At 38.0% G+C, this 25,071-nt stretch overlaps 1 protein-coding gene across 1 annotated transcript in view; it reads right to left on the reverse strand.

Moving 5' to 3' along the window:
- SCAPER (S-phase cyclin A associated protein in the ER) overlaps positions 1–25,071 on the reverse strand; it is a 493,174-nt gene that overhangs the window by 374,931 nt on the left and 93,172 nt on the right. The window contains exon 6 of the mRNA XM_060005554.1: positions 2,989–3,089. Coding sequence (XP_059861537.1) covers positions 2,989–3,089 — 101 coding nt within the window. The remainder of the gene's footprint in view (positions 1–2,988; positions 3,090–25,071) is intronic.

Below are 25,071 nucleotides of genomic sequence, written 5' to 3' on the forward strand. Positions count from 1 at the left end.
TTGATTTGCAATCATTTACTACTACTACTATTATTATTACTATTATGGCTACAAATCTTGTCACATAAATGACATAACTATTTCACTTGTAATTATTTTTTTATGTAGAAAGGCATATTTTCTTCCTGTTAAATCAAGCCTATCAATATTTTCCTTTGTGCTTTTTGCCTTTGTCTCACAAAGTCCTTACCCACAATAAAAATATATAAATATTTATACTTTCTTTTCTAAGCATGTACAACATCAGTTTTTACATTTACATTTCAAGTCTGCGTGAAATAAATTTTGATGCATGATTTGAGGAATGAAAGATGGATAATGCCATCTACAGGAAATTTAAGGTTGTTTTCTATATCTGGGAGCTGCCTCAGGAGGCCAAAAGGAGAAATGCTGATAAGTACGTAAGTTAAAAGAGTTGCCTCAGGGCTTCCCTGGTGGCACAGTGGTTAAGAATCCACCTGCCAATGTAGGGGACACGTGTTTGAGCCCTGGTCCAGGAAGATCCCACATGCTGTGGAGCAAAGAAGCCTGTGCACCACAACTACTGAGCCAGCGCTCCAGAGCCCGCAAGCCACAACTACTGAAGCCCACGTGCCGCAACTACTGAAGCCCATGTGGCTAGAGCCTGTGCTCTGCAACAAGAGAAGCCACCGCAGTGAGAAGCCCGCACACCGCAACGAAGAGTAGCCCACGCTCGCCACAACTAGAGAAAGCCCGCACACAGCAACAAAGACCCAACACAGCCATAAATAAATATGCAATGCAGCCATAAATAAATAAATGAATAAATAAATAAATAGTTGCCTCAAGTATATTTTTGTAGGATATGAATAGCTGTTGGACGTGGCCTCACAAGCTTTCTCAATACAATCTTCAACATAGCCACTGTTAGCTTGGAGTTTGCATGCAAGAAAATAAATCTAGTTAGCTTTTTTAATGCACTAATGGTTATATTACAGACCCTTTTTGGATATAAGGAACAGGAACTCCATCAAATTAAATAAAAAAGAAAAAAGTAATAAAGACTTATTGTAAGGATACAAACTGTAAAATGTCAAGGACATCCTCAAGGTGGCTCATGATTAGCCACCTGGAAGAGGCAGGCTTTAAAGCAACACTCTTAAACTCTCAAAGATCACATGATTTCTCTCATTTCTGCCTCTCTCTGTACATCTATTCCATTTTCTTTGAAATTGCTTTCCTCTGATTATCTTTACAAGGGCAATATAGTCACCAATCACAAATCAGCGTGATGATCTCTTAACTTGGTTCAACCCAGTGAAGGAATGTACCCCCCACCCCTGCCCAATCTAATCACCTATTACCAAGGCGTAAAGACGAAACTGCTTGTTACAAAGACAACTAGGCTTGATCCACCCAGGGACAGAGTAAAAAATTTTCATTGTGAGAAAAAAATATTAAAAGGATCAACATATCATGGCTTCCTTGAATTTGGTTTCCTGGGAATCAAGACTTCCTGGATTTGTCTCTTGGGATTCCTTCACTCTCTTGATTTCCCCCTGGGGCTGATACACTAGGATGGGATAAAAGATACGTTCTCTATAGGACGGTTCCACTCACTGAGACTGAACCAAGGTTAAATCTAAGGGAAAGAGGCAGCCTAGGCCTGTTTTCTCTGGGTAAAAAGGCATCATTGTAGCTCCATGTGAACTGACCCATTTCACAAGGGCTCAGGTTTCACTTTTAAGTCTAAACGAAATGGTAAATTGTTCTTTTGCCTTTGCACATAGCCAAAATGATACTAAATCCAGTTGGATCTCTGGAATATCTCTCAACTCTCCCTAGTGCCTTTACTCTAGTCTGAGTAGCCATCATCTATAAACTATACTGATGAATCTCAACCTTCCCACACTACAGCCAGAAAGATCTTATAAAAACACAAGCCTGGTATGTGGTTTCCTTACTTAAGAACCTTTACGGCTCAAAATAAAGTTTAAGGTTTTTATCATGTCTACAGAGTCCTACATAATCTGGTCTCACCCTACCTCTCTAGGCTCCTCTCATGCCACTTTTCCCCTGCTCTCTTCACTCCAGCCCTGCTAAACTTTAAACTCTTGACTACACTGTGCTCTCTTCCACCTCCAGGATATCATATACCATCACCTCTACCTGGAATTACACTTTTCTTCTCTCCTTGTCAAGCTAACTGCTTCTTGATATTTCTTCCCCACTTAAATGTAACCTCCTCCTGTGGGGAAGCCCTCCTGGACTTAACAAACTGCATGATGGTGCATTTTCTTATACTCCCAAAGTATACTACATTTCTTTTGGATGACACTTTGTACACTAGTAAGTGTTTACTGTCAATGCACTGTGCACTTCATGAGGGCGGGGACTGTCTGTTTTCTTCACCACAATAGTCCCAGAGCCTGACACATAGCACTCAGATGTTGTGTGCTGATTCCAAATGAAGTTTTCTAAAATATCTCTAATCTCTCATTATTCCCCTCATCTCATCAATTTTCCTCAGTGCCTACTACATTAAGAAATACTGTACCTTTCCCTACATGCTGTCACTTCACACACTCTGCACTTCTATAGCTATCCTTATTTCCTTCATCTGAAAGGCCAACCACTTTGTTAAAATCCATCACTTTCTTTAAACACTTCTGTATTTTCCATGAAATCTTTCCTGATCTATCCCCCAAAAGAAATATGACCCTGTCTTTCACTGAACATCTATAATAGTTTTTCACTGTAGTAAGTTCTATTTTATTCGACCTTTAGACTGAAAATTCATGAAAGGAGTAAATGTATCATATTAAGCAATTAAATTTCTGTACCAGATAAAAGTGATTGTACTAGTAGGTACCCGATAAATACTTGTTACTTAACTTGAGAAATGCAGCTCCCAACTTTAAGATTTTTACAAGTTTCAAATTAAGCTGAGATCAAGTTCACTGTCAATTTTAATAATTGTTTTTGAATCTGCTGTCTGCTATAAATATAAAGACCAGAATTCATTACCTGCTTTGAGCATCTGTCTTCTCTAGCTTTTCCTGAAGTTGAATCCAGTCAATCAACGCTTTGAAATCTCTTACATAATTATCCAGCATCATTAGCACCTCCTAATTCAAAACAAACAACAAACATTAGATTCCATTCTGAAACTAAAGAGTTTCAAGAAAAAATTTTAGAGTAAAAGGACTTAGGAATTAATATTTTTTACACTATATATACTCATTGAGGAAGCAGCAAAACCTACAGATATTTTTTTGAGGGGGGGTTGTTTTATTTTCATTCTCACTCTTTGGTAAGAAATTAGGTAAAGCTGACAGTCTAAAGACCAAGAAATGGTACTGATATTCCTTCTCAAGACTTTCTCAACTGACCATTCTTTTAACCTTTTTTTATTGTTAAATTTAATAAACAGAAAAGTGCACAAAACATAAATGTACACATGAAAAGATGCTCAACATCACTATTGGAGAAATGCAAATCAAAACTACAATGAGGCACCACCTCACACCAGTCAGAATGGCCATCATTACAAATTCTACAAACAATAAATGCTGGAGAGGTTGTGGAGAAAAGGGAAGCCTCCTGCACTGTTGGTGGGAATGTAAATTGATACAGCCACTATGGAGAACAGTATGGAGGTTCCTTAAGAAACTAAAAATAGAGCTACCATATGACCCAGTAATCCCACTCCTAGGCATGTATCCAGAAGAAAACATAATTCGATAGGATACATGCACCCTGATGTTCACTGCAGCACTATTTACAACAGCCAGGACATGGAAGCAACCTAAATGGCCATCAACAGAGGAATGAATAAAGAAGATGTGGTATATATATACAATGGAATATTACTCAGCCATAAAGACGAACAAAATAATGCCATTTGCAGAGACGTGGATGGACCTAGAGATTGTCATACAGAGTGAAGTAAGTCAGAAAGAGAAAAGTATTGTATATTAATGCATATATGTGGAATCTAGAAAAATGGTAGAGATGAACTTATTTGCAAAGCAGAAATAGAGTCACAGATGTAAAGAACAAACCTACGGATACCAAGGGGGGAAGGAGGGGTGGAATGAACTGGGAGATTGGGACTGACATATATACACTACTATGTATAAAATAGATAAATAATGAGAAACTACTGTATAGCACAGGGAACTCTACTCAATGCTCTGTGGTGACCTAAATGGGAAGGAAATCTAAAAAAGCATGGATGTATGTATGTATGACTGATTCATTTTGCTGTACAGCAAGAAACTAACACAACATTGTAAAGCAACTATACTCCAATAAAATTTTTTAAAAAACAAACATAAATGTACAGATAAATTATTTCAAAGCAAGGAACCATGCAACCACCACCCAGGACCAAAAATTTATTAATATCAGTCTCTAAAAGTTCCCTGATGTCCCTCTCCAAATCACTATTCCACCCCTGTTCCAAAGTAACCACTGCTTTGACTTCTAATAGGTTAATTTTGCCTGATTTTGAAATTCACATAAATGAACACAGAGTATGTATTACTCTGTGGCTTCTTTTGTACGTTTACCACATTCATTCATGTTGCAGAGTGTACTTGCGATTCATTTACTGACACTGTCCAAGGTCACTACTAAACAGTATTCTAATGTATTAATATTGGGTTAGCCAAAAGGTTCGTTTGGTTTTTTCCATAAGATGGCTCTAGTAGCACTTAGTTGTCTTTAACTTCATTCAAAACAATTTTGTTAGGCTGTATGTGACAGCTGTCATATCAGTGTGCATTTAAAAAAACACATCAAAACTGGTGAATTTTTGTGTAGCCATTTCAATACTGAAGATGGAAGAAAAAAGCAACATTTTCGGTATTTTATGCTTTATTATTTTAAGAAAGGTAAAAACACAGATGAAACACAAAAAAAGATCTCTGCTGTGTATGGAGAAGTTGGCTGATGAAACGTGTCAAAAGTGGCTGATGAAGCGTGTCAAAAGTGGTTTGCGAAGTTTCGTGCTGGAGATTTCTCACTGGATGATGCCCCATGGTCAGGTAGACCAGTTGAAGTTGATAGCAATCAAATCGAGACATTCGTTGAGAACAATCAGTTATACCACGTGGGAGATAGCCAACATACTCAAAATATCCAAATCGAGTGCCAAAACTCATTTGCAGCAGCTTGGTTATGTTAATCGCTTTGATGTTTGGGTTCCACATAACTTAAGCAAAAAAAACCCTCTTGACCATATTTCCACATGCGATTCTCTACTTAAATGTAATGAAAACATTCCGTTTTTAAAACAGATGAAAAGTGGATACTGTACAATAATGTGGAACGGAAGAGATCGTGGGACAAGTGAAATGAACCACCACCAACCACACCAAAGGCTGGTCTTCAACCATAGACGGTGATGTTGTGTATACGGTGGAATTAGAAGGGAGTCCTCTATTATCCTCCTTCCGGAAAACCAAACAATTAATTCCAACAAGTACTGCTCCCAATTAGACCAACTGAAAGCAGCACTCGACGAAAAGCAGCCGCAATCAGTCAACAGAAAACACATAATCTTCCATCAGGATAATGCAAGACCGCATGTTTCTTTGATGACCAGGCAAAAACTGTTACAGCTTGTCTGGGAAGCTCTGATTCATCCACTGTATTCACCAGACACTGCATCTTCAGATTTCCATTTATTTCGTCTTTACAAAATTCTCTTAATGGAAAAAATTTCAATTCCCTAGAAGACTGTAAAAGGCACCTGGAAAAGCTCTTTGTTCAAAAAGATAAAAACAGTTTGGGGAAGATGGAATTATGAAGTTGTCTGAAAAATGGCAGAAGGTAGTGGAACAAAAGGGTGAATACATTTTTCAATAAAGTACTTGGTGAAAATGAAAAATTTGTCTTTTATTTTTACTTAAAAACCGAAGATGGGACTTCCCTGGTGGTCCAGTGGTTAAGACATCACCTTCTAATGCAGGGGGTGCAGGTTCACTCCCTGGTCAGGGAGCTAAGATCCCACATGCCTTGTAACCAGAAAACCAGAACATAAAAACAGAAGCAATATTGTAATAAATTCAATACAGACTTTAAAAATGGTCCTCATGCAAAAAAAATCTTTAAAAAAAAACAAAACCGAAGGCACTTTTTAGCCAACCTCAAATTTATTTATCCAGTTTATTGGTTGGTATTCATTTTAATATTTATTTATCCAATATTTACCCAATCTAATGTTGAAGATTTAAGTGATTTCCAAATTTGGGATATTACAAATTATATGCTGTTATTCATGTACATGTCCTATGCATATGTGTATATATTTCTGTTGAGTGTATGACCAAGAGTGTAATTGCGGAGTCACAGATTAAGCATGTGTTCCACTTTATTTATTGTTTTAAGTTTATTTTATTTATTTTTGGCTGCTTCGTGTCTTAGTTGCAGCACGCGGGATCTTCATTGAGGCATGCGGGATCTTTCATTGCAGCACACGGGCTTCTCTCTAGCTGTGGCGTGTGGGTTTCCTCTTCTCTGGTTGTGGCACACAGGCTCCAGGGAGCGTAGCCTCTGTAGTTGTGGCGCGCGGGTTTCAGAGTGCATGGGCTCTGTAGTTGGTGGCACGCAGGCTTTCTAGTTGAGGCGCGTGAGCAAAGCAGTTGTGACACATAGGTTAGCTGCCCCGCGGCATGTGGGATCTTAGTTCCCTGACCAGGAACTAAACCCACATCCCCTGCATTGTAAGGCGGATCCGTTACCACTGGACCACCAGGGAAGTCCCAATGCTCCACTTTAGTATATAATACCAAACTGTTTTCCAAAGTGGTTGCCACTCCCGCCAGCAGTCTACGTGAACTCTACTTGCTGCACACCCTCACCTACACTTGGTATTGTCCATTTGGGGTCTTCTTTGTTTTTAACCTGAGCCATTCTGGTTGATGGGGGTGTAATGGTTTCATTTTGGTTTTAGTATGTATTTCTCTGATTACTAATGATTCTCAGCACTTTTTCATATGCTTCCTGGCCATCCTCTTTTTGTGAAGTGCCTATTCAAGACACTTCCCATTTTTCTAGAGTGTCAACTGTCTTTCTCTTTTTGATGTGTAGAAGTTCTTCACATTTTTTGGATATGTGTCTTTTGTTGATTATATGTGCAGCACATATATACTTGCCTTTTCACCCTCCTAATGGAATGGAATTTTTGATGAACAGAAATTCCTAATTTAAGGTAGTCTCATTTATGAGCCTTTCACCTAAAGACTGATGTAGCAATCTTTTCCTACCACAAGGTCAGGAAGATATTCTCCAAAATTATCTTTTAGAGCATGGGTCTATTTCTAGAATCTCTCCTCTGTTACACTGGTCTGTTTATCTATTCTTATACCAGTACCAAACTAACATACGTTGCTACAGCTCTAAAGTAAATCTCAAAACTCAGTAAATTCTCCAACTGTATCTTTGACTTCAAAGTTGTCTAGGCTAATTCCAGGCTTTTGCATTTCCATATAGATTTTAGAATCAGCGTGTCAATTTCTCAGGGGAAAAAAATCAGAATTTTCACTGCATTTGCATTGATTCTATAGATGACCTGGAAGAAAACCAACATTTTTATAACATTGTTTTCTAGTCTATGAACAGATCTATAGCTCCATATATTTATCTTACTCAATGTGTCTCAGTAACGTATTACACTTATCTGTGTATAGGTCTTACACATCTTCTGTTAGATTTAACCCTAAGAATAAATGGAAGTTGTTTTAAAGTTTTTCTTTTTCAGTTACTGTTGATTTATTTTGAACTGGTATCCAGCAACTTTAACTCACTCAGTACTTCTAATAGCTAATCTTTAGATTCTTCTGGACTTCATAAATATACATACATACATATATATATATATAATCTGTGAATAATGACATATCTATTTTTCTCCCTAAGCCTTATACCTTTTATGTCTTATTCTTGTATTCCTCTGCTGGCTAAAATCTTAAGTACAAGGTTGAACAGAAATAAGGTTAGCAGCCTTTCTTGTCTCATTCACAACTGCAGAAGGAAAGCTCTCAACATTTCACCATTAAGTACGATGTTTACTCTAGAATTTTTGGAAGATTCCTTATATCAGTAAGGATGTTCCGTTTTATTCCCAGTTTGCTAGTCTTATCATGAATGGGTGTTGAACTTCATCAAATATTTTTCCTAAATCTACTGAGACAATATGATTTTTCACCTTCACTCATCTAATTTGGTAAATAACATTAATTTCATATTCAAATGTTAAAGGAACACTGCAGGACTGGAAGGAAACTGACTTGATTGTGATGTAGTGTCTAATTTTCAATAACCAGATTTGATACATCGTTATATGGTTTAGGACTTGTGCACTCTGTACTCCAGAGTGGCCTGTATTCTCCTTTCTCGTAAGTGCTTTCGTTATCAAAGTTATGCTGGAAAGAATTCTCTATTTTTCTAGGTTCTAGAAGAATTTGCATAATACTGGCACTTTTTCCTCAATTTTAAAAATTGAGATATAATTCATACACCATAAAACTCACCATTTTGAATTATACAATTCAGAGTTGTGCAACATACATGCAAAGAGTTGTGCAACTATCTAATTCCAGAACATTTTCATCACGCCCAAAAGAAACCATAAGCAGTCACTCCCTTTGCTCCCCTCTCTCCAGGCTTGGAAACCACTAATCAACTTTCTGTCTCCATGGATTGGCCTGTTCTGGACATTTCATATAAACAGCATCATACAATATGTGGTCTTTTGAGGCTGGCTTCTTTTACTTAGTATAATGTTTTCAACGTTTTTCCACCGGGTAGCATGTATCCGTACTTCATTCCTTTTTATAACTAAATAATTGCATGAATAAACACACTTGCTTATTCACTTGTCAGCTCATGGATATTCAGGTTGTTTCCACTTTTTGCTTATTATGAATAATGCTGCTACGTACATTCATGTACAAATTTTTATGTGAACACATGCTTCAAATTCTCTTGGGTGTATAACTGGAAGTGGATTTACATATGGTACATAGTTACATATGGTAACTCGAAGTTTAACATTTAATATTAACGACCAAACTTTTTTCCACAACAGCTGTACCATTTTACATTGTTATCAGCAATATGAGAGGGTTCTATATTCTTCATATCCTTGCCGAGATTTGCTATTTTCTGACTTCTTGATACTAGTCAACAAAAAGAGGATAAAGTGGTATTACTGTTGTTATTTGAAATTCCCTGACGACTAAAAACGTTGAGCATATATTCATGTGCTTATTGGACATTTGTATATCTTCTTTGGAGAAATGTTGATTCAAATTCTTTTTTTTTTACATATTTATGGGGATATAATTGCATTACAATGGTGTGTTAGCTTCTGCTTTATAACAGAGTGAATCAGCTATACATATGCATATATCCCCATGTGCCTTCCCTCTTGCGCCTCCCTCCCACCCTCCCTATCCCACCCCTCTAGGTAGCCACAAAGTACTGAGCTAATTTCCCTGTGCTGTGCGGCTGCTTCCCACTAGCTATCTATTTTACATTTGGTAGTGTATACATGTCCATGCCACTCTCTGACTTCGTCCCAGCTTACACTTCCCCTTCCCCATGTCCTCAAGTCCATTCTCTACATCTGCGCCTTTACTCCTGTCCTGCCCCTAGGTTCTTCATAACCAATTTTTTTCAGATTCCATATATATGTGTTAGCATATGGTATTTGTTTTTCTCTTTCTAACTTACTTCACTCTGTATGACAGACTCTACGTCCATCCACCTCACTACAAATAACTCAATTTGGTTTCTTTTTATGGCTGAGTAATATTCCATTGCATGTATGTGCCACATCTTCTTTATCCATTCATCTGTCGATGGACACTTAGGTTGCTTCCATGTCCTGGCTGTTGTAAATAGAGCTGCAGTGAACACTGTGGTACATGACTATTTTTGAATTATGGTTTTCTCAGGGTATATGCCCAGTAGTGGGAAGGCTGGGTCGTATGGTAGTTCTATTTTTAGTTTTTTAAGGAACCTCCATACTCTTCTCCATAGTAGCTGTATCAATTTACATTCCCACCACCAGTGCAAGAGGGTTCCCTTTTCTCCACACCCTCTCCAGCATTTATTGATTCTAGATCTTTTGATGATGGCCATTCTGACTGGTGTGAGGTGATATCTCATTGTAGTTTTGATTTGCATTTCTCTAATGATTAGTGATGTTGAGAATCCTTTCATCTGTTTGTTGACAATCTGTATATCTTCTTTGGAGAAATGTCTATTTAGGTCTTCTAGCCATTTTTGGATTGGGTTGGTTTTTTTTTTGATATTGAGCTGCATGAGCTGCTTGTAAAATTTGGAGATTAATCCTTTGAGAGTTGCTTCACTTGCAAATATTTTCTCCAATTCTGAGGACTGCCTTTTCATCCTGTTTATGTTTTCCTTTGCTGTGCTAAAGCTTTTAAGTTTCATTAGGTCTCATTTGTTTATTTTTGTTTTTATTTCCATTTCTCTAGGAGGTGGGTCAACAAGGATCTTGCTGTGATTTATGTCATAGAGTGTTCTGCCTATGTTTTCCTCTGAGAGTTTTACACTGTCTGCCCTTATATTTAGGTCATTAATCCATTTTGAGTTTATTTTTGTGTATGGTGTTAGGGAGTGTTCTAATTTCATTCTTTTACCTGTAGCTGTTCAGTTTTCCCAGCACCACTTATTGAGGAGGCTGTCTTTTTTCCATTGTATATTCTTGCCTCCTTTATCGAAAATAAAGTGACCATATGTGAGTGGGTTTACCTCTGGGCTTTCTAGCCTGTTCTACTGATCTATATTTCTGTTTCTATGCCAGTACCATACTATCTTGATTACTACAGCTTTGTAGTATAGTCTCAAGTCCGGGCGCCTGATTCCTCCAGCTCCGTTTTTCTTTCTCAAGATTGCTTTGTCTATTCAGGGTCTTTTGTGTTTCCATACAAATTGTGAGTTTTGTTCTATTTCTGTTAAAACTGCCATTGGTAGTTTGATAGGGAGTGCATTAAATCTGTAGATTGCTTTGGGTAGCATAGTCATTTTCACAATGTTGATTCTTCCAGTCCAAGAACATGCTATACCTCTCCATCCGTTGGTACCGGCTTTAACTTCTTTCATCAGTGTCTTATAGTTTTCTGCAATAAAGGTCTTTTGTCTCTTTAGGTAGGTTTATTCCTAGGTATTGTATTCTTTTTGTTGCAATGGTAAATGAGAGTATTTCCTTAATTTCTCTTTCAGATTTGTCATCATTAGTGTATAGGAATGCAAGAGATTTCTGGCTATTAATTTTGTATCCTGCTACTTTACCAAATTCATTGATTAGTTCTAATAGTTTTCTGGTAGAGTCTTCAGGATACTCTATGCATAGTATCATGTAATCTTCAAACATTGACATTCTTCTTTTCCTATTTGGATTCCTTTTATTTCTTTTTCTTCTCTGATTGCTGTGGCTAAAACTTCCAAAACTATGGTGAATAATCTTGGTGAGAGTGGACAACCTGTCTTGTTCCTGATCTTACTGGAAATCGTTTCAGTTTTTCACCATTGAGAACGATGTTGGCTGTGGGTCGGTCATATATGGCCTTTATTATGTTGAGGTAAGTTCCCTCTATACCCACTTTCTGGAGGATTTTTCTCATAAACGGGTGTTGAATTTTGTCGAAAGCTTTTTCTACATGACTTGAGTTTATCATATAGTTTTTATTCTTCAGTTTGTTAATATGGTGTATCACATTGATTGATTTGCGTATATTGAAGAATCTTTGCATTTCCGGTATACACCCCACTTCATCATGGTGTATGGTCCTTTTAATGTGCTGTTGGATTCTGTTTGCTAGTATTTTCTTTTTTTTTCTTTTTGTGGTATGCGGGCCTCTCACTGTTGTGGCCTCTCCCGTTGTGGAGCACAGGCTCCGGACACGCAGGCTCAGCGGCCATGGCTCACGGGCCCAGCCACTCCATGGCATGTGGGATCTTCCCGCAACAGGGCATGAACCCATGTCCCCTGCACCGGCAGGCGGACTCTCAACCACTGCGCCACCAGGGAAGCCCTGTTGGCTAGTATTTTGTTTAGGATTTTTGCATCTATGTTCATCAGTGATATTGGCCTGTAGTTTTCTTTCTTTGTAACATCTTTATCTGGTTTTGGTATCAGGGCGATGGTGGTCTCATAGAATGAGTTTGGGAGTGTTCCCCCTTCTGGTAAATTCTGGAACAGTTTGAGAAGGAGAGGTGTTAGCTCTTCTCTAAATGTTTGATAGAATTCACCTGCGAAGCCATGTGGTCCTGCGCTTTTGTTTGTTGGAAGATATTTAATCACAGTCTCAATTTCAGTGCTTGTGATTGGTCTGTTTACATTTTCTATTTCTTCCTGGTTCAGTCTTGGAAGGTTGTGCTTTTCTAACAATTGGTTCATTTCTTCCAGGTTGTCCATTTTATTGGCACATAGTTGCTTGTAGTAATCTCTCACGATCCTTTGTATTTCTGCAGTGTCACTTGTTACTTCTCCTTTTTCATTTCTAATTCTATTGATTTGAATCTTCTCCTCTTTTTGTTGATGAGACTGGCTAATGGTTTATCAATTTTGTTTATCTTCTCAAAGAACCAGCTTTTAGTTTTCCTGATCTTTGCTACTGTTTCCTTCATGTCTTTTGCATTTATTTCTGATCTGATCTTTATGATTCTTTCCTTCTGCTAACTTTGGGGTTTTTTTGTTCTTCTTTCTCTAAGTGCTTTAGGTGTAAGGTTAGATTGTTTATTTGAGATGTTTCTTGAGGTAGCATTGATGTGCTATAAACTTCCCTCTTACAGCTGCTTTTGCTGCATCCCATAGGTTTTGGGTTGTCATGTTTTCATTGTCATTTGTCTCTAGGTATTTTTTGATTTCCTCTTTGATTTCTTCAGTGATCTCTTGGTTATTAACTATTGTTTAGCCTCCATGTGTTTGTATTTTTTTACAGAATTTTTCCAGTAATTGATTTCTAGTCTCATAGTTTTGTGGTCAGAAAAGGTACTTGATAACGATTTCTAATTTCTTAAATTTACCAAAGCTTGATTTGTGACCCAGGATATGATCTATCCTGGAGAATGTTCCATGAGCACGTGACAAGAAAGTGTATTCTGTTGTTTTTGGATGGAATGTCCTATAAATATCAATTAAGTCCATCTTGTTTAATGTATCATTTAAAGCTTGTGTTTCCTTATTTATGTTCATTTTGGATGATCTATCCATCGGTGAAAGTGGGGTGTTAAATTCCCCTACTATGATTGTGTTACTGTCAATTTCTTCTTTTATGGATGTTAGCACTTGCCTTATGTATTGAGGTGCTCCTTCGTTGCGTGTATAAATATTTACAATTGTTATATCTTCCTCTTGGATCGATCCCTTGATCATTATGCAGTGTCCGTCGTCATCTCTGGTAATAGTCTTAAAGTCTATTTTGCCTGATATGAGAATTGCTGCTCCAGCTTTCTTTTGATTTCCATTTGCATGGAATAACTTTTTCCATCCCCTCACCTTCAGTTTGTGTGTCCCTAGGTCTGAAGTGGGTCTCTTATAGACAGCATACACATAGGTCTTGTTTTTGTATCCATTCAGCTAGTCTATGTCTTTTGGTTGAAGCACATAATCCATTTACATTTAAGGTAATTATCAATATGTATGTTTCTATTACCAATTTCTTAATTGTTTTGGGTTTGTTATTCTAGGTTTTTTCCTTCTCTTGTGTTTCCTGCCTAGAGAAGATCCTTTAGCATTTGCTGTAAAGCTGGTTAGGTGGTGCTGAATTCCCCTAACTTTTGCTGTCTTTAAAGGTTTTAGTTTCTCCATCAAATCTGAATGAGATCCTGGCTGCTTAGAGTAACCTTGTTTGTAGGTTTTTTCCTTTCATCACTTTAAATATGTCCTGCCACTCCCTCCTGGCTTGCAGAGTTTCTGCCGAAAGATCAACTGTTAACCTTATGGGGATTCCCTTGTATGTTATTTGTTGTTTTTCCCTTGCTGCTTTTAATATTTTTCCATGTTTCTAATTTTTGATAGCGTGATTAATATGTGTCCTGGCCTGTTCTCCTTGGATTTATCCTGTATGGGACTCTCTGCACTTCCTGGACTTGATTAACTATTTCCTTTCCCATGTTACGGAAGTTTTTAACTATAATCTCCTCAAATATTTTCTCAGTCCCTTTCTTCTTCTTTTCTTCCTCTGGGACCCCTATAATTCGAATGTTGGTGCGTTTAATTTTGTCCCAGCGGTCTCTGAGACTGCCCTCAATTCTTTTCATTCTTTTTTCTTTATTCAGCTCTGCGGTAGTTATTTCCACTATTTTATCTTCCAGGTTACTTCTCTGTTCTTCTGCCTCAGCTATTCTGCTATTGATTCCTTCTAGAGAATTTTTAATTTCATTTATTGTGTTCTTCATCACTGTTTGTTTGCTCTTTAGTTCTTCTAGGTCCTTATTAAACATTTCTCATATTTTCTCCATTCTATTTCCAAGATTTTGGATCATATTTACTATCATTACTCTGAATTCTTTTTCAAGTAGACTGCCTATTTCCTCTTCATTTCTTTGGTCTGATGGGTTTTTACCTTGCTCCTTCATCTGCTGTGTGTTTCTCTGTCTTGTCATCTTGCTTAACTTACTGTGTTTGGGGTCCCCTTTTTCTGGCTGCAGGTTTGTAGTTCCAGTTGTTTTTGGTGTCTACCCCCAGTGGGTAAGGTTGGTTCAATGGGTTGTGTAGGCTTCCTGGTGGAGGGGACTAGTGCCTGTGTTCTGGTGGATGAGGCTGGATCTTGTCTTTATGTTGAGGAAGACCACGTCCGGTGGTGTGTTGGGGGTGTCTATGACTTTATTATGATTTTAGGCGGCCTCTCTGATAATGCGTGGTGTTGTGTTCCTGTCCTGCTACTCGTTTGGCATAGGGTGTCCAGCACTGTAGCTTGCTGGTCGTTGAGTGGAGCTGGGTCTTAGCGTTGAGATGGAGATCTCTGGGAGATCTTTCACCATTTGATATTACATGGAGCCAGGAGGTCTCTGGTGGACCAATATCCTGAACTTGGCTCTCCCACCTCCCACCTGTACCTCCCAGAGGCACAGGCCTGACACTCGGCTGGAGCACAAGACCCTGTCAGCCACACAGCTCAGAAGAACATGGAGAGCAAAAGAAAGAAAGAAAGAAAAAAATAAAATAGAATAAAATAGTTATTAAAATAGAAATAATTATTAAAAATTTAAAAAATTAAGAAGAAAAAAAAGAAAACAGAAAAACAGGTAGAAGAGAGCAACCAAACTGGAAAACAAATCCACCAATAATAACAAGTGCTAAAAACTATACTTAAAAAAAAAAACAAAAAAAAAAACGGACAGACAGAACCCTAGGACAAATGGTAAGAGCAAAGCTATACAGATAAAATCACACAAAGAAGCATACAAATACACGTTCAGAAAAAGAGAAAAAGGAAAAAATATATATATATTTCTGCTCCCAAAGTCCACCGCCTCAATTTTGGGATGATTCGTTGTCCAGTCAGGCATTACACAGATGCAGGGCACATCAAGTAGGTTGTGGAGATTTAATCTACTCCTGAGGCCGTTGGGAGAGATTTCCCTTTCTCTTCTTTGTTCACACAGCTCCTGGGGTTCAGCTTTGGATGTGGCCCCGCCTCTGCATGCAAGTTGCCTGAGGGCGTCTGTTCTTCGCTCAGACAGGATGGGGTTAAAGTAGCAGCTGATTAGGGGGCTCTGGCTCACCCAGGCCGGGGCGGAGGGAGGGTTATGGAATGCGGGGCGAGCCTGCGGCAGCAGAGGCCAATGTAAAGTTGCACCAGCCTGAGGCACGTCATGTGTTCTCCTGGGGAAGCTGTCCCTGGATCATGAGACCCTGGCAGTGGCGGGCTGCACAGGCTCTCCCAAGGGGAGGTGTGGACAGTGACCTGTGCTTGCACACAGGATTCTTGGTGGCTGCAGCAGCAGCCTTAGCATTTCATGCCCACCTCTGGTGTCCCTGCTAATAGCTGCAGCTCACGCCTGCCTGTCTCTGGAGCTCGTTTAGGCAGTGCTCTGAATCCCCTCTCCTTGCGCACCCTGAAACAATGGTCTCTTGCCTCTTAGCCAGGTCCAGACTTCTTCCCAGACTCCCTCTGGCTAGCTGTGGTGCACTAGGCCCCTTCAGGCTGTGTTCACGCAGCCAACCCCAGTCCTCTCCCTGGTATCTGACCTCTGACCTCTGAAGAAGCCAGAGCCTCATCTCCCAGCCCCCACCTGTCCCGGAGGGTGAGCAGACAAGCCTCTCAGGCTGGTGAGTGCTGGTCCGCACCAATCTTCTGTGCGCGAAACTCTCCACTTTGACCTCTGCACTGCTGTTGCTGCGCTCTCCTCCATGGCTCCGAAGCTTCCCCCCACCAGCCCCCATCTCTCAAGGGGCTTCCTAGTGTGTGGAAACTTTTCCTCCTTCGCAGCTCCCTCCCAGTGGTGCAGGTCCCATCCCTATTCTTTTGCCTGTTTTTTTTTTTCTTTTGCCCTACCCAGGTATGTGGGGAGTTTCTTGCCTTTTGGGAAGTCTGAGGTCTTCTGCCAGCGTTCAGTAGGTGTTCTGTAGGAGTTGCTCCACATGTAGATGTATTCCTGATGTATTTGTGGGGAGGAAGGTGATCTCCACGTCTCACTCTTCTGACATCTTGAAGGTCTCTCCTATTTAAATTCTTTGCCTATTTTTTAACTGGGTCATTTGTCCCTTTTATTGTTGGACTGTAGGAGTTCTTCATATATTGTGTATATTAGACTGTTATCAGACATATGGTTTGAAAATATTTTCTCTCATTCTGTGAGGTGTCTTTTGACTTAATAGTGTTGGCTTAATAGTGTCCTATAACACACGTAAGTTTTTACTTTTGTTGAAGTTCAATTTACATATTTTTAATTTAATTATTTGTGCTTTGGGTATCATATCTAAGAAACTATTGCCCAGTCCAAGGTTACAAAGATTTCCATCTATGTTTTCTTCAAATAGTTTCATAGTTTTATCTCTTACATTTAGGTCTTTGCTCCATTTTCAGTTAATTTTTTGCACATGGTGTGAGGTAGGTATCCAAATTCATTATTTGCGTGTGGATGTCTAGTTGTCCCAGCACCATGTGTTGAAAACACTATTCTTTCCCCATGAAATAGTCTTGGCACCCCTGTCAAAAAACAGTGGCCACAGATGTGTGGATTTATTTCTAGGCTCTCAATGTTATTGCATTGATCTATATGTCTATCATTGTTCTGGTAACTTACTGCTTTGATTATTATAACTTTGAAGTAAGTTTTGAATTCAGGAAGTGTGGGTCCTTCAAACCACTCACATTTTACCAACTGCCCCACTACCGTACGTTAGAGAAAAAAAATAATCTAATCCAGGATCCAGTCGAGGATCAGGCATTGCATTTAACTGTCCTGTCCGCTTAGCTCTGCTACAGTTCTTCCTCAGTCTTTCATGACCTCATATTTATAAAGGATACAGGCCAGTTATTTCATAATATGTCAATCAATTTCAGGTAAAATTAAATTATCAGGAATATCACATTTCTGATGTTGTGGCCTTAGTGCATTATTTAAAAAGGTACCTGGGGCTTCCCTGGTGGCGCAGTGGTTAAGAATCTGCCTGCCAATGCAGGGGGCACGGGTTCAAGCCCTGGTCCAGGAAGATCCCACATGCCACGGAGCAACTAAGCCCGTACGCCACAACTACTGAGCCTGCGCTCTAGAACCCGCGAGCCACAACTACTGAAGCCCACGTCCCTAGAGCCTTGCTCCACAACAAGAGAAGCCACCGCAATGAGAAGCCTGCACATCGCAACGAAGAGTAGCCCCCATTCGCCGCAACTAGAGAAAAGCCCACGCACAGCAACGAAGGCCCAATGCAGCCAAAAATAAATAAATAAAAGGACACCTGCTATGTATATGTCCTATTACTGGTGATAATAACCTTGATGATTTGATTAAGTGGTACCTACCAACTCCCCCACCTAAACTTCCTATTTTTCTTTGTAATTAATATTTTATAGAGAGACATTTTGTGACTATATAAATATCCTGTTCTTCAACAAAATTTCACCCACTAATTTAAGATCCATTGGTGATTCTTGCCTGAATAAATTATTATAATAGTTGCTAAATGATGATTTTCTAATTCCATTATTCCCTCTACATTTACTACTTAGCATCCTATTGTAGGAAAGGTGCTGTCCCTTCTCCCTCATTTGCCTATTTATTCATTTAGTTATTCATAACAGTATGGATTCATCAATTCCTACATTATTGAATGATCCATTACTATATTTGTTTTGATGCTCAAATTGTCCCAGATTTGGACAATCAGAAGCCCTTAATGCTGGCTCCTATGTATTTCTGACATGACCCCATTATATCAGAGCATTCCCTAGCTTTCTGTCACAAAAAGAATTTTCAGGCTCATCTTGTATTTTCCCTGCCCCTGCTCTGGAACCAGCCATTCCTCTAAGAAGCTCTAGTTCCTCTTATTGGAGAATGGTATCTTGACCACGACTAGGTGTTTAATGTGCTCACTGGTACTGGTGTGTCAACACTTCAAGGTGCTCCCAGTAGACAATAGAAATATATATATTTTTTTATAAACACACACACATATATGTATAGTTTACTTTTTTCCCCTAACTTCTTGAGCTGGATACTAAGATCATTGGCTTTTAGCCTTTATTTCATTTCAATTATACGCATTTTAGCACTATAAAGTTTCCTTTAAGCAGGACTTAGGCTCCATCTCACATATATAGTTTTTGTTATCATTCAGTTCAAAATATTTTCTAATTTCTATTGTAACTTCTTCTTTGACCAATGGATTATTCAGAAGTGTTTTGCTGAGGCTTCCCACTAAGGATTTCTATCTTTTCCTGGATCATGCCCCTATCATTCTCCCCTGCTTAAGAATTCTTCCCTCTCCTAAGCTGTCTGTAGATTTGTTATTTATCACCTAGCACTTCCAGTCCTCAGAGAGAGAGTTGACCTGAATTTTCTACTCCATCTCTAGTAGAAGTGAAAGCCCCTCTACCCAAACATTTTTACCAGTGATTTTCATAAAGCAATACAGGGTATGCTCATCTAATTTACAGGTGAAATAAATCTATGGTAGACAACAGAATTCGAAAAATATATAAATCTGCACTGTTCAATATGGTAATCACTTGCCACATGTGGCTATTAAGTACATGAAAAGTAGCTCATCTGAACTTAGACTTGGACCAAAAGAAAAGGAATGTAAAATACCTTAATGTTCATAACTAAAAAATAGTAATAATGGTCATACTGATTACATGTTGAAATAATTTTGATGTATTGGGTTAAATTTAAAATATTACTTAATGTTTCTTTTTGCCTTTTTAATGTAACAAATAGAAAGATTAAAAGTACATATGTGGCTCACATTATATTTCTATTGGGCGGCACTGATCTTGACAGGCTTACAGTAACTTGGCAAATCTAAAAAGATGAGATTTTTAAATGATAAATTTCTGATTCTACCCTTTGATCCAGTAACTAACTGTACAAGTAAAAGATTGGGGGGAGGTTGGTCTTAACAACACATGACACATATAAAAAGACTGGAATTTTATTTGACACTAAACTCAAGTTGAGTAAATAGTTTGCTGAGCGAGAGGAAAAAGTGAATAAGGCCTCACACTTCAATAATACAAGGATAACAGCAACTATGAAAAGGCTGTGAGTCTCACCAGCACAAGGTAAAATGAGACCATTTCCTCTGTGGGATTTCCATTTGTATTAAACATTTTTTATTGCTAACCAGAATTTTCACTCCCTTTCCAGTTTGGGGAATTGGGTTCTTGCACAGATGTAAAAGGAGAAGATCCTCCTCCTCCTTCCTACTACTTGGCAGTAAGGCTCAGAAATATGATTGGGACTTAACCAATCAGATTCACTTGCCTGGGACTTTGAATCTCAAACTAGTAAGGCAACAATGAAGAGGCAATGGTGTTATTAAAAAACAGCAATACAACCTAGCCAGATGTTTCTCTGCAAAACCTCCCTTGGTTTCTGCCTACTTTCTAACCCTGATTCATCGGTTCTAGTGACAAATCTGTGAACTATCCAATATCCTCCCAATAAATTATTTTTTCTACTTAAATCTGCTAGAGTCTATTTTTGTTGCTAGCTACCAAGAGCCTGACTGATAAGCCATTGTAAGCACAATTTAAGGAGGCTAGATAGATAAAGCAGAACACAATAAAACAAGTGTGATAATAAGGAAGACTTTAACATCACATCATAGTAGGAACTATAGTAAGAACTGGATGACTAGATTTTAAAAGACTAAAGGGATGGTATGATAGATACCTTCACATATAAGAGAGCTTGACATAAAGGGATTATATTATTTCCATATGAATATAATTTATAGAACAAAGAATGCTTGGTGAAAATTACAGATTTTTACCTGGGAGAGCTGTCTCAAAAGAGAATTAGCTACCTGGGGGAATATGGTCAAGGGTAACTCTGTAATCGGTATGTGGACTAGACAACTTTACTTACAGTTCTAAGATTCTATGATTTACTCACCAAATGCAAATTTGTTAGGAACCCACTATGTGCCAAAATACTGAATCTATGAAACTCAAACCACAGGAGAGATGTATTCTATGCTTTAGAACACTGATAGCATGCCTGCAAATGCTGCTCTTTAGGCTGAGTGAATTAAACAGATTATTCCCTCAGATACCCAATGTAACATTTATCAGTGGTACTTTCTGACAGAATGAATTATAATTTACAATCCCTCTTAAAGCAAATTTCTATCCTCTCCAATCTTTAGAAAGTTTTACTCTAGGACCTGAGGACAAGGGGGCAGGGTGGGAAGGGTAAGGTGGGACAAAGTGAGAGAGTAGCAATGACATACATACACTACCAAATGTAAAATAGATAGCTAGTGCGAAGCAGCTGCATAGCACAGGGAAATCAGCTTGGTACTATGTGACAACTTAGGTGGGACGGGGATGGTGGGAGGGAGGCGCAACAGGGAGGGGATATGGGGATATATGTATACATATAGCTGATTCATTTTATTATAGAGCAGAAACTAACACAACATTGTAAAGCAATTATACTCTAATAAAGATATAAAAAATAAAGTAAATAAAAAAATTTTTAAAAGATAATTTTATCCTAAAAAATTGGATTAATAAGTAAAACTATTAGCTGCAAAATACATTAAATAACAAGCAAATCCCACAGAATTATCTGATGAGTGATGAAGTCACACTGTCTATAGTCAGCCACTTCATTTTCAAGATAACACTGACGTTTAGCGATCTGGATGTGATGGCACAGAACCCAAACCCTACTGACACCTGGCCCACTGCTCTTTCTGCTAAGTCGTATCTCCAAGACTTCCTACACCAGCAGCAAGAAAAATAAAAGGAAGAAAAGATAGGAACGAAAAAAATTACTAGCAAAATCCATTATCAAGGGCATGTTTCTTCCAGTGTTCTTTATTAACACTTTTTACATTTACTACTAAACTGAAAGTTTCTGATGTGAAAATTCAAAAAAATAATAATAGTGTCTTCTAAATACTCAGTCTTAAATTCTACTACCATATATGTGAAATCATCAGTTTAAAAACAAATAAATTTGGAAAAGTAAATGTTTAGAATTTTACCAGCATTTCTTATGCGATTGACTCAAAGCTAAATATATCACAGGCAATTATGCATGATTTAAAACCAGTTTTCAATAATATGATGGACTACTTGCATTCTGTTTATCAAATACAGCATTTGCACTGGCAGTGAGCTTCCAATGGCAAAATAAATTTTAAATTGACTGGATTTCACAGGGAATCATTTCTAAATCAGCTTGTCTGTGCTCCACTGTACATACTCATGATAATAACCATTGCTGCACTCTAATTTTCTTCTTTATTTTTTTACTAATTAATTTATTTATTTTTGGCTGCGTTGGGTCTTCGTTGCTGAGCACGGGATTTTCTCTAGCTGTGGTGAATGGCGGCTACTCTTCATTGTGGTACGCAGGTTTCTCACTGAGGTGGCTTCTCTTGTTGTGGAGCATGGGCTGTAGGTGTGCAGCTTCAGTAGTTGTGGCACGTGGGCTCGGTAGCTGTGGCTCACAGGTGCTAGAGTGCAGGCTCAGTAGTTGTGGTGCAAGGGTTTAGTTGCTCTGTGGCATGTCAGATCTTCCCAGACCAGGGATTGAACCCGTGTCCCCTGCATTGGCAGGCGGATTCTTAACCCCTGTGGCCACCAGGGAAGTCTCTGATTTTCTTCTTTAGATGATCCAAAATAACATTACTGGGACACTACATTCTACACATCTCGCAAAGACTTTTTCTTAGCACAGACTAGTTTTGCATATGAATGACAATGAAAATTTTACACAAGAGTTAAATGCACAGGCCACTAACATCCACTCCGTTACTCAGAAACAGGAACTGATTTCAAGTGTAACTATGTGTAGATATTGCTTAATTGGCCAAAGTTGTCATTCAAATGCATAAGACAAAGAACTTCAAAGTGTATTCACTTCACCAGTATCACACCATTCTCATCTTACTATAAAGACTAAAGACATGCCACTCTCACTTTACTATAAAAGCCAACTTTCCAATACTCCCAGAAGATGACTATCAGAAAATGCTAACCAACTATAAAAATGCTTAGGTTTTATAAATACATTACTTTTCTATAACAAAATCTTAGACTGATGTTTTAGTGTCAGTGACCCTCAAAGACCTCAAAAACGCTTTTCACTTATATACGCCTAATTATTCATAAATGAAATATAGTACCAACCTCACTTCAATCATAAAAGTTATATTCTACTTTAAAAGATTCTTCTGAACAAAGAAGTATTGTTTATTTTCTTTCAAAGGTAATCTTTAGTGCCAAATCACTGGTAATAAAAGTCTTCTTATAATCAGGAAAAGGAAAAATTTTTAAATTTTGTCGGCTTCCTTTTCTCAATTCTACTAACAGATTCAAAATCTTTAACTTAAATGACCTATTTATTTAGGGCACAGAAAGTTTTAATTCAGGATAATTTATTTTAGAAGTTTTCTACTGATTTCGCTTTTTGCTAAAAAAAAGAAAAAGAAAAAACCCTCTAAAAGGTAAGAATATAAGCAGCTATACTTCTAATACAAGTTGGCACAGAGAAAGTACATTTGGTGGCTTAAACAACCTATTTTAAGGAATGTTTAGCTCAACGTTATCAGAAATGATCAGAGTGGTACCGTGCAGCTGTAATCCGAGTCATGTTTTACGAACAAGGGAATACAAACAAGACAAGCAGCTGGAGCAGCCTCACAGTCACTGATGCACATCTTCCTCCTTACAGCTATGAAGGCCATTTTGTCAAGCAAGATGAAACAGAACAAAAGTGGCTCTGAAAGTAATGTTATAGGCATTCAGATAACTACATATAGATGTACAGCTAAAATTACCAATTAGTTTACCAATTGGCTGCAACGGATTCGATTGGTTTGTAACTAATTCTAGTTACTGGCACACAGAGCAGGATGGTTGGCGCCATCCCTTTGTCCTCCTGACACACAATACTAGTGCAGACCCTTGGGCCCAGGACATCAATACAGCCCTCCAATTCAGCTGCAGGAATGAGCACAGTGGTGTACCTCAGTGATGATGAAGAAGTGGAAATAACCATCACATGAGAAGTCAGTGATAAAGGGAATGTTATGAAAGAAAGAACTTTACAAAAAGTGTAACAAGTTTTAAAAAGCATTATTTTTTAAAAACAGCTAATCTAACTTTTAAAAACTACTAATGAAATAAATAGTTCAAAAGGGAAATCATCTGAAAGCAAAATGGCAAGTAAACCACTAACGAAACTGACTAATTTCAACATTCACGGTCATGTTCATTCCTTTATCATTCACTTCTTTCAAATATCTCGCCTTAATTTTCAGTAATAAGCAACCTGGAAAAAGAATACATTATATGTTCAACAAATGAAAGCCTGTAAATGAAAATCTGCTGATGGAAACCATTCTCCTATAATTTAATCCTTACTAGGATCCTTTTGGATAAACAAAATTTGCAGTTGCCTGGGTAGTGATAAAAAAATATTTTGCTGCAGTGGCTAATTTTTATCTCAACTCATTTGCAAGCTGGCTTGAATAGATGCTTTTCTCTTATGTAATTTCCCACTATGAAAACTGAGAGACCTATTGCAACTAAAAATGAGCAAAGATACTCAAATAAAATTGTTATAATGCACAAAATCAACATACTCAAGTTCAAATTCTCCACTGATACTTTCATGGTTACCTCTAAACAACTACTTAATGAATTTCTTATGCCTGGAATATTCTCCCAATACCAAACTAAATGTTTACATTCAGGCTGAAGGTCCTCAGGTGTCATCTAGCCAAACTCTTCATTTACGAACACAAAGGTAGGAAAAGGTTTGGTGATTTTTCCGAAGTCATGCAACTAGAGTAGAGAAAACACTAAAATAACTATTATTCCATGAAATCGACTACTTTCCTTTCAAGGGACAGCACAAATATCACATGTAAAGAAACTCTACCAGAATCCTGCAGCCTGTATCTCTCCTTCTATGAATATCAGCATATGTAAAAACTAATGTTAACACATATTCAAAACTCATAAGTGCTACTCATGAACCTGAAAGGAAGAAAAGACTTTTCTCCCTCAAGCCACATATATTGTAATATTGCGACCCACATCCTAAGAGAAAAATAACATGACATTTTTCTAAAATTTTAACCTCCACTAAGTCACCATGCATAGAACAGCAAAACTTCTTCTGAAGACATAAACTGACTCTCTCCCAGCAAACAAATCTCAAATATTTTTTAAAATCCTGAGGAATAGCATGACAGAAATATAACCTTTGCTGCTACACCTTGTGATCTGGACATCAGGAAGAAATGTGTTCTATATTGCAGTCATTACCTGGTAAATTTCCATCATGCAAAATTAACAGTAGAATTCAACTGCAGGAAAAAAACAGTAAAAAAGAAATACTGTAAAAACCACAAATACATGGAGGCTAAACAGT

This window comes from Delphinus delphis, chromosome 2 (genome assembly GCF_949987515.2).
Source record: "Delphinus delphis chromosome 2, mDelDel1.2, whole genome shotgun sequence".
NCBI lineage: Eukaryota > Metazoa > Chordata > Mammalia > Artiodactyla > Delphinidae > Delphinus > Delphinus delphis.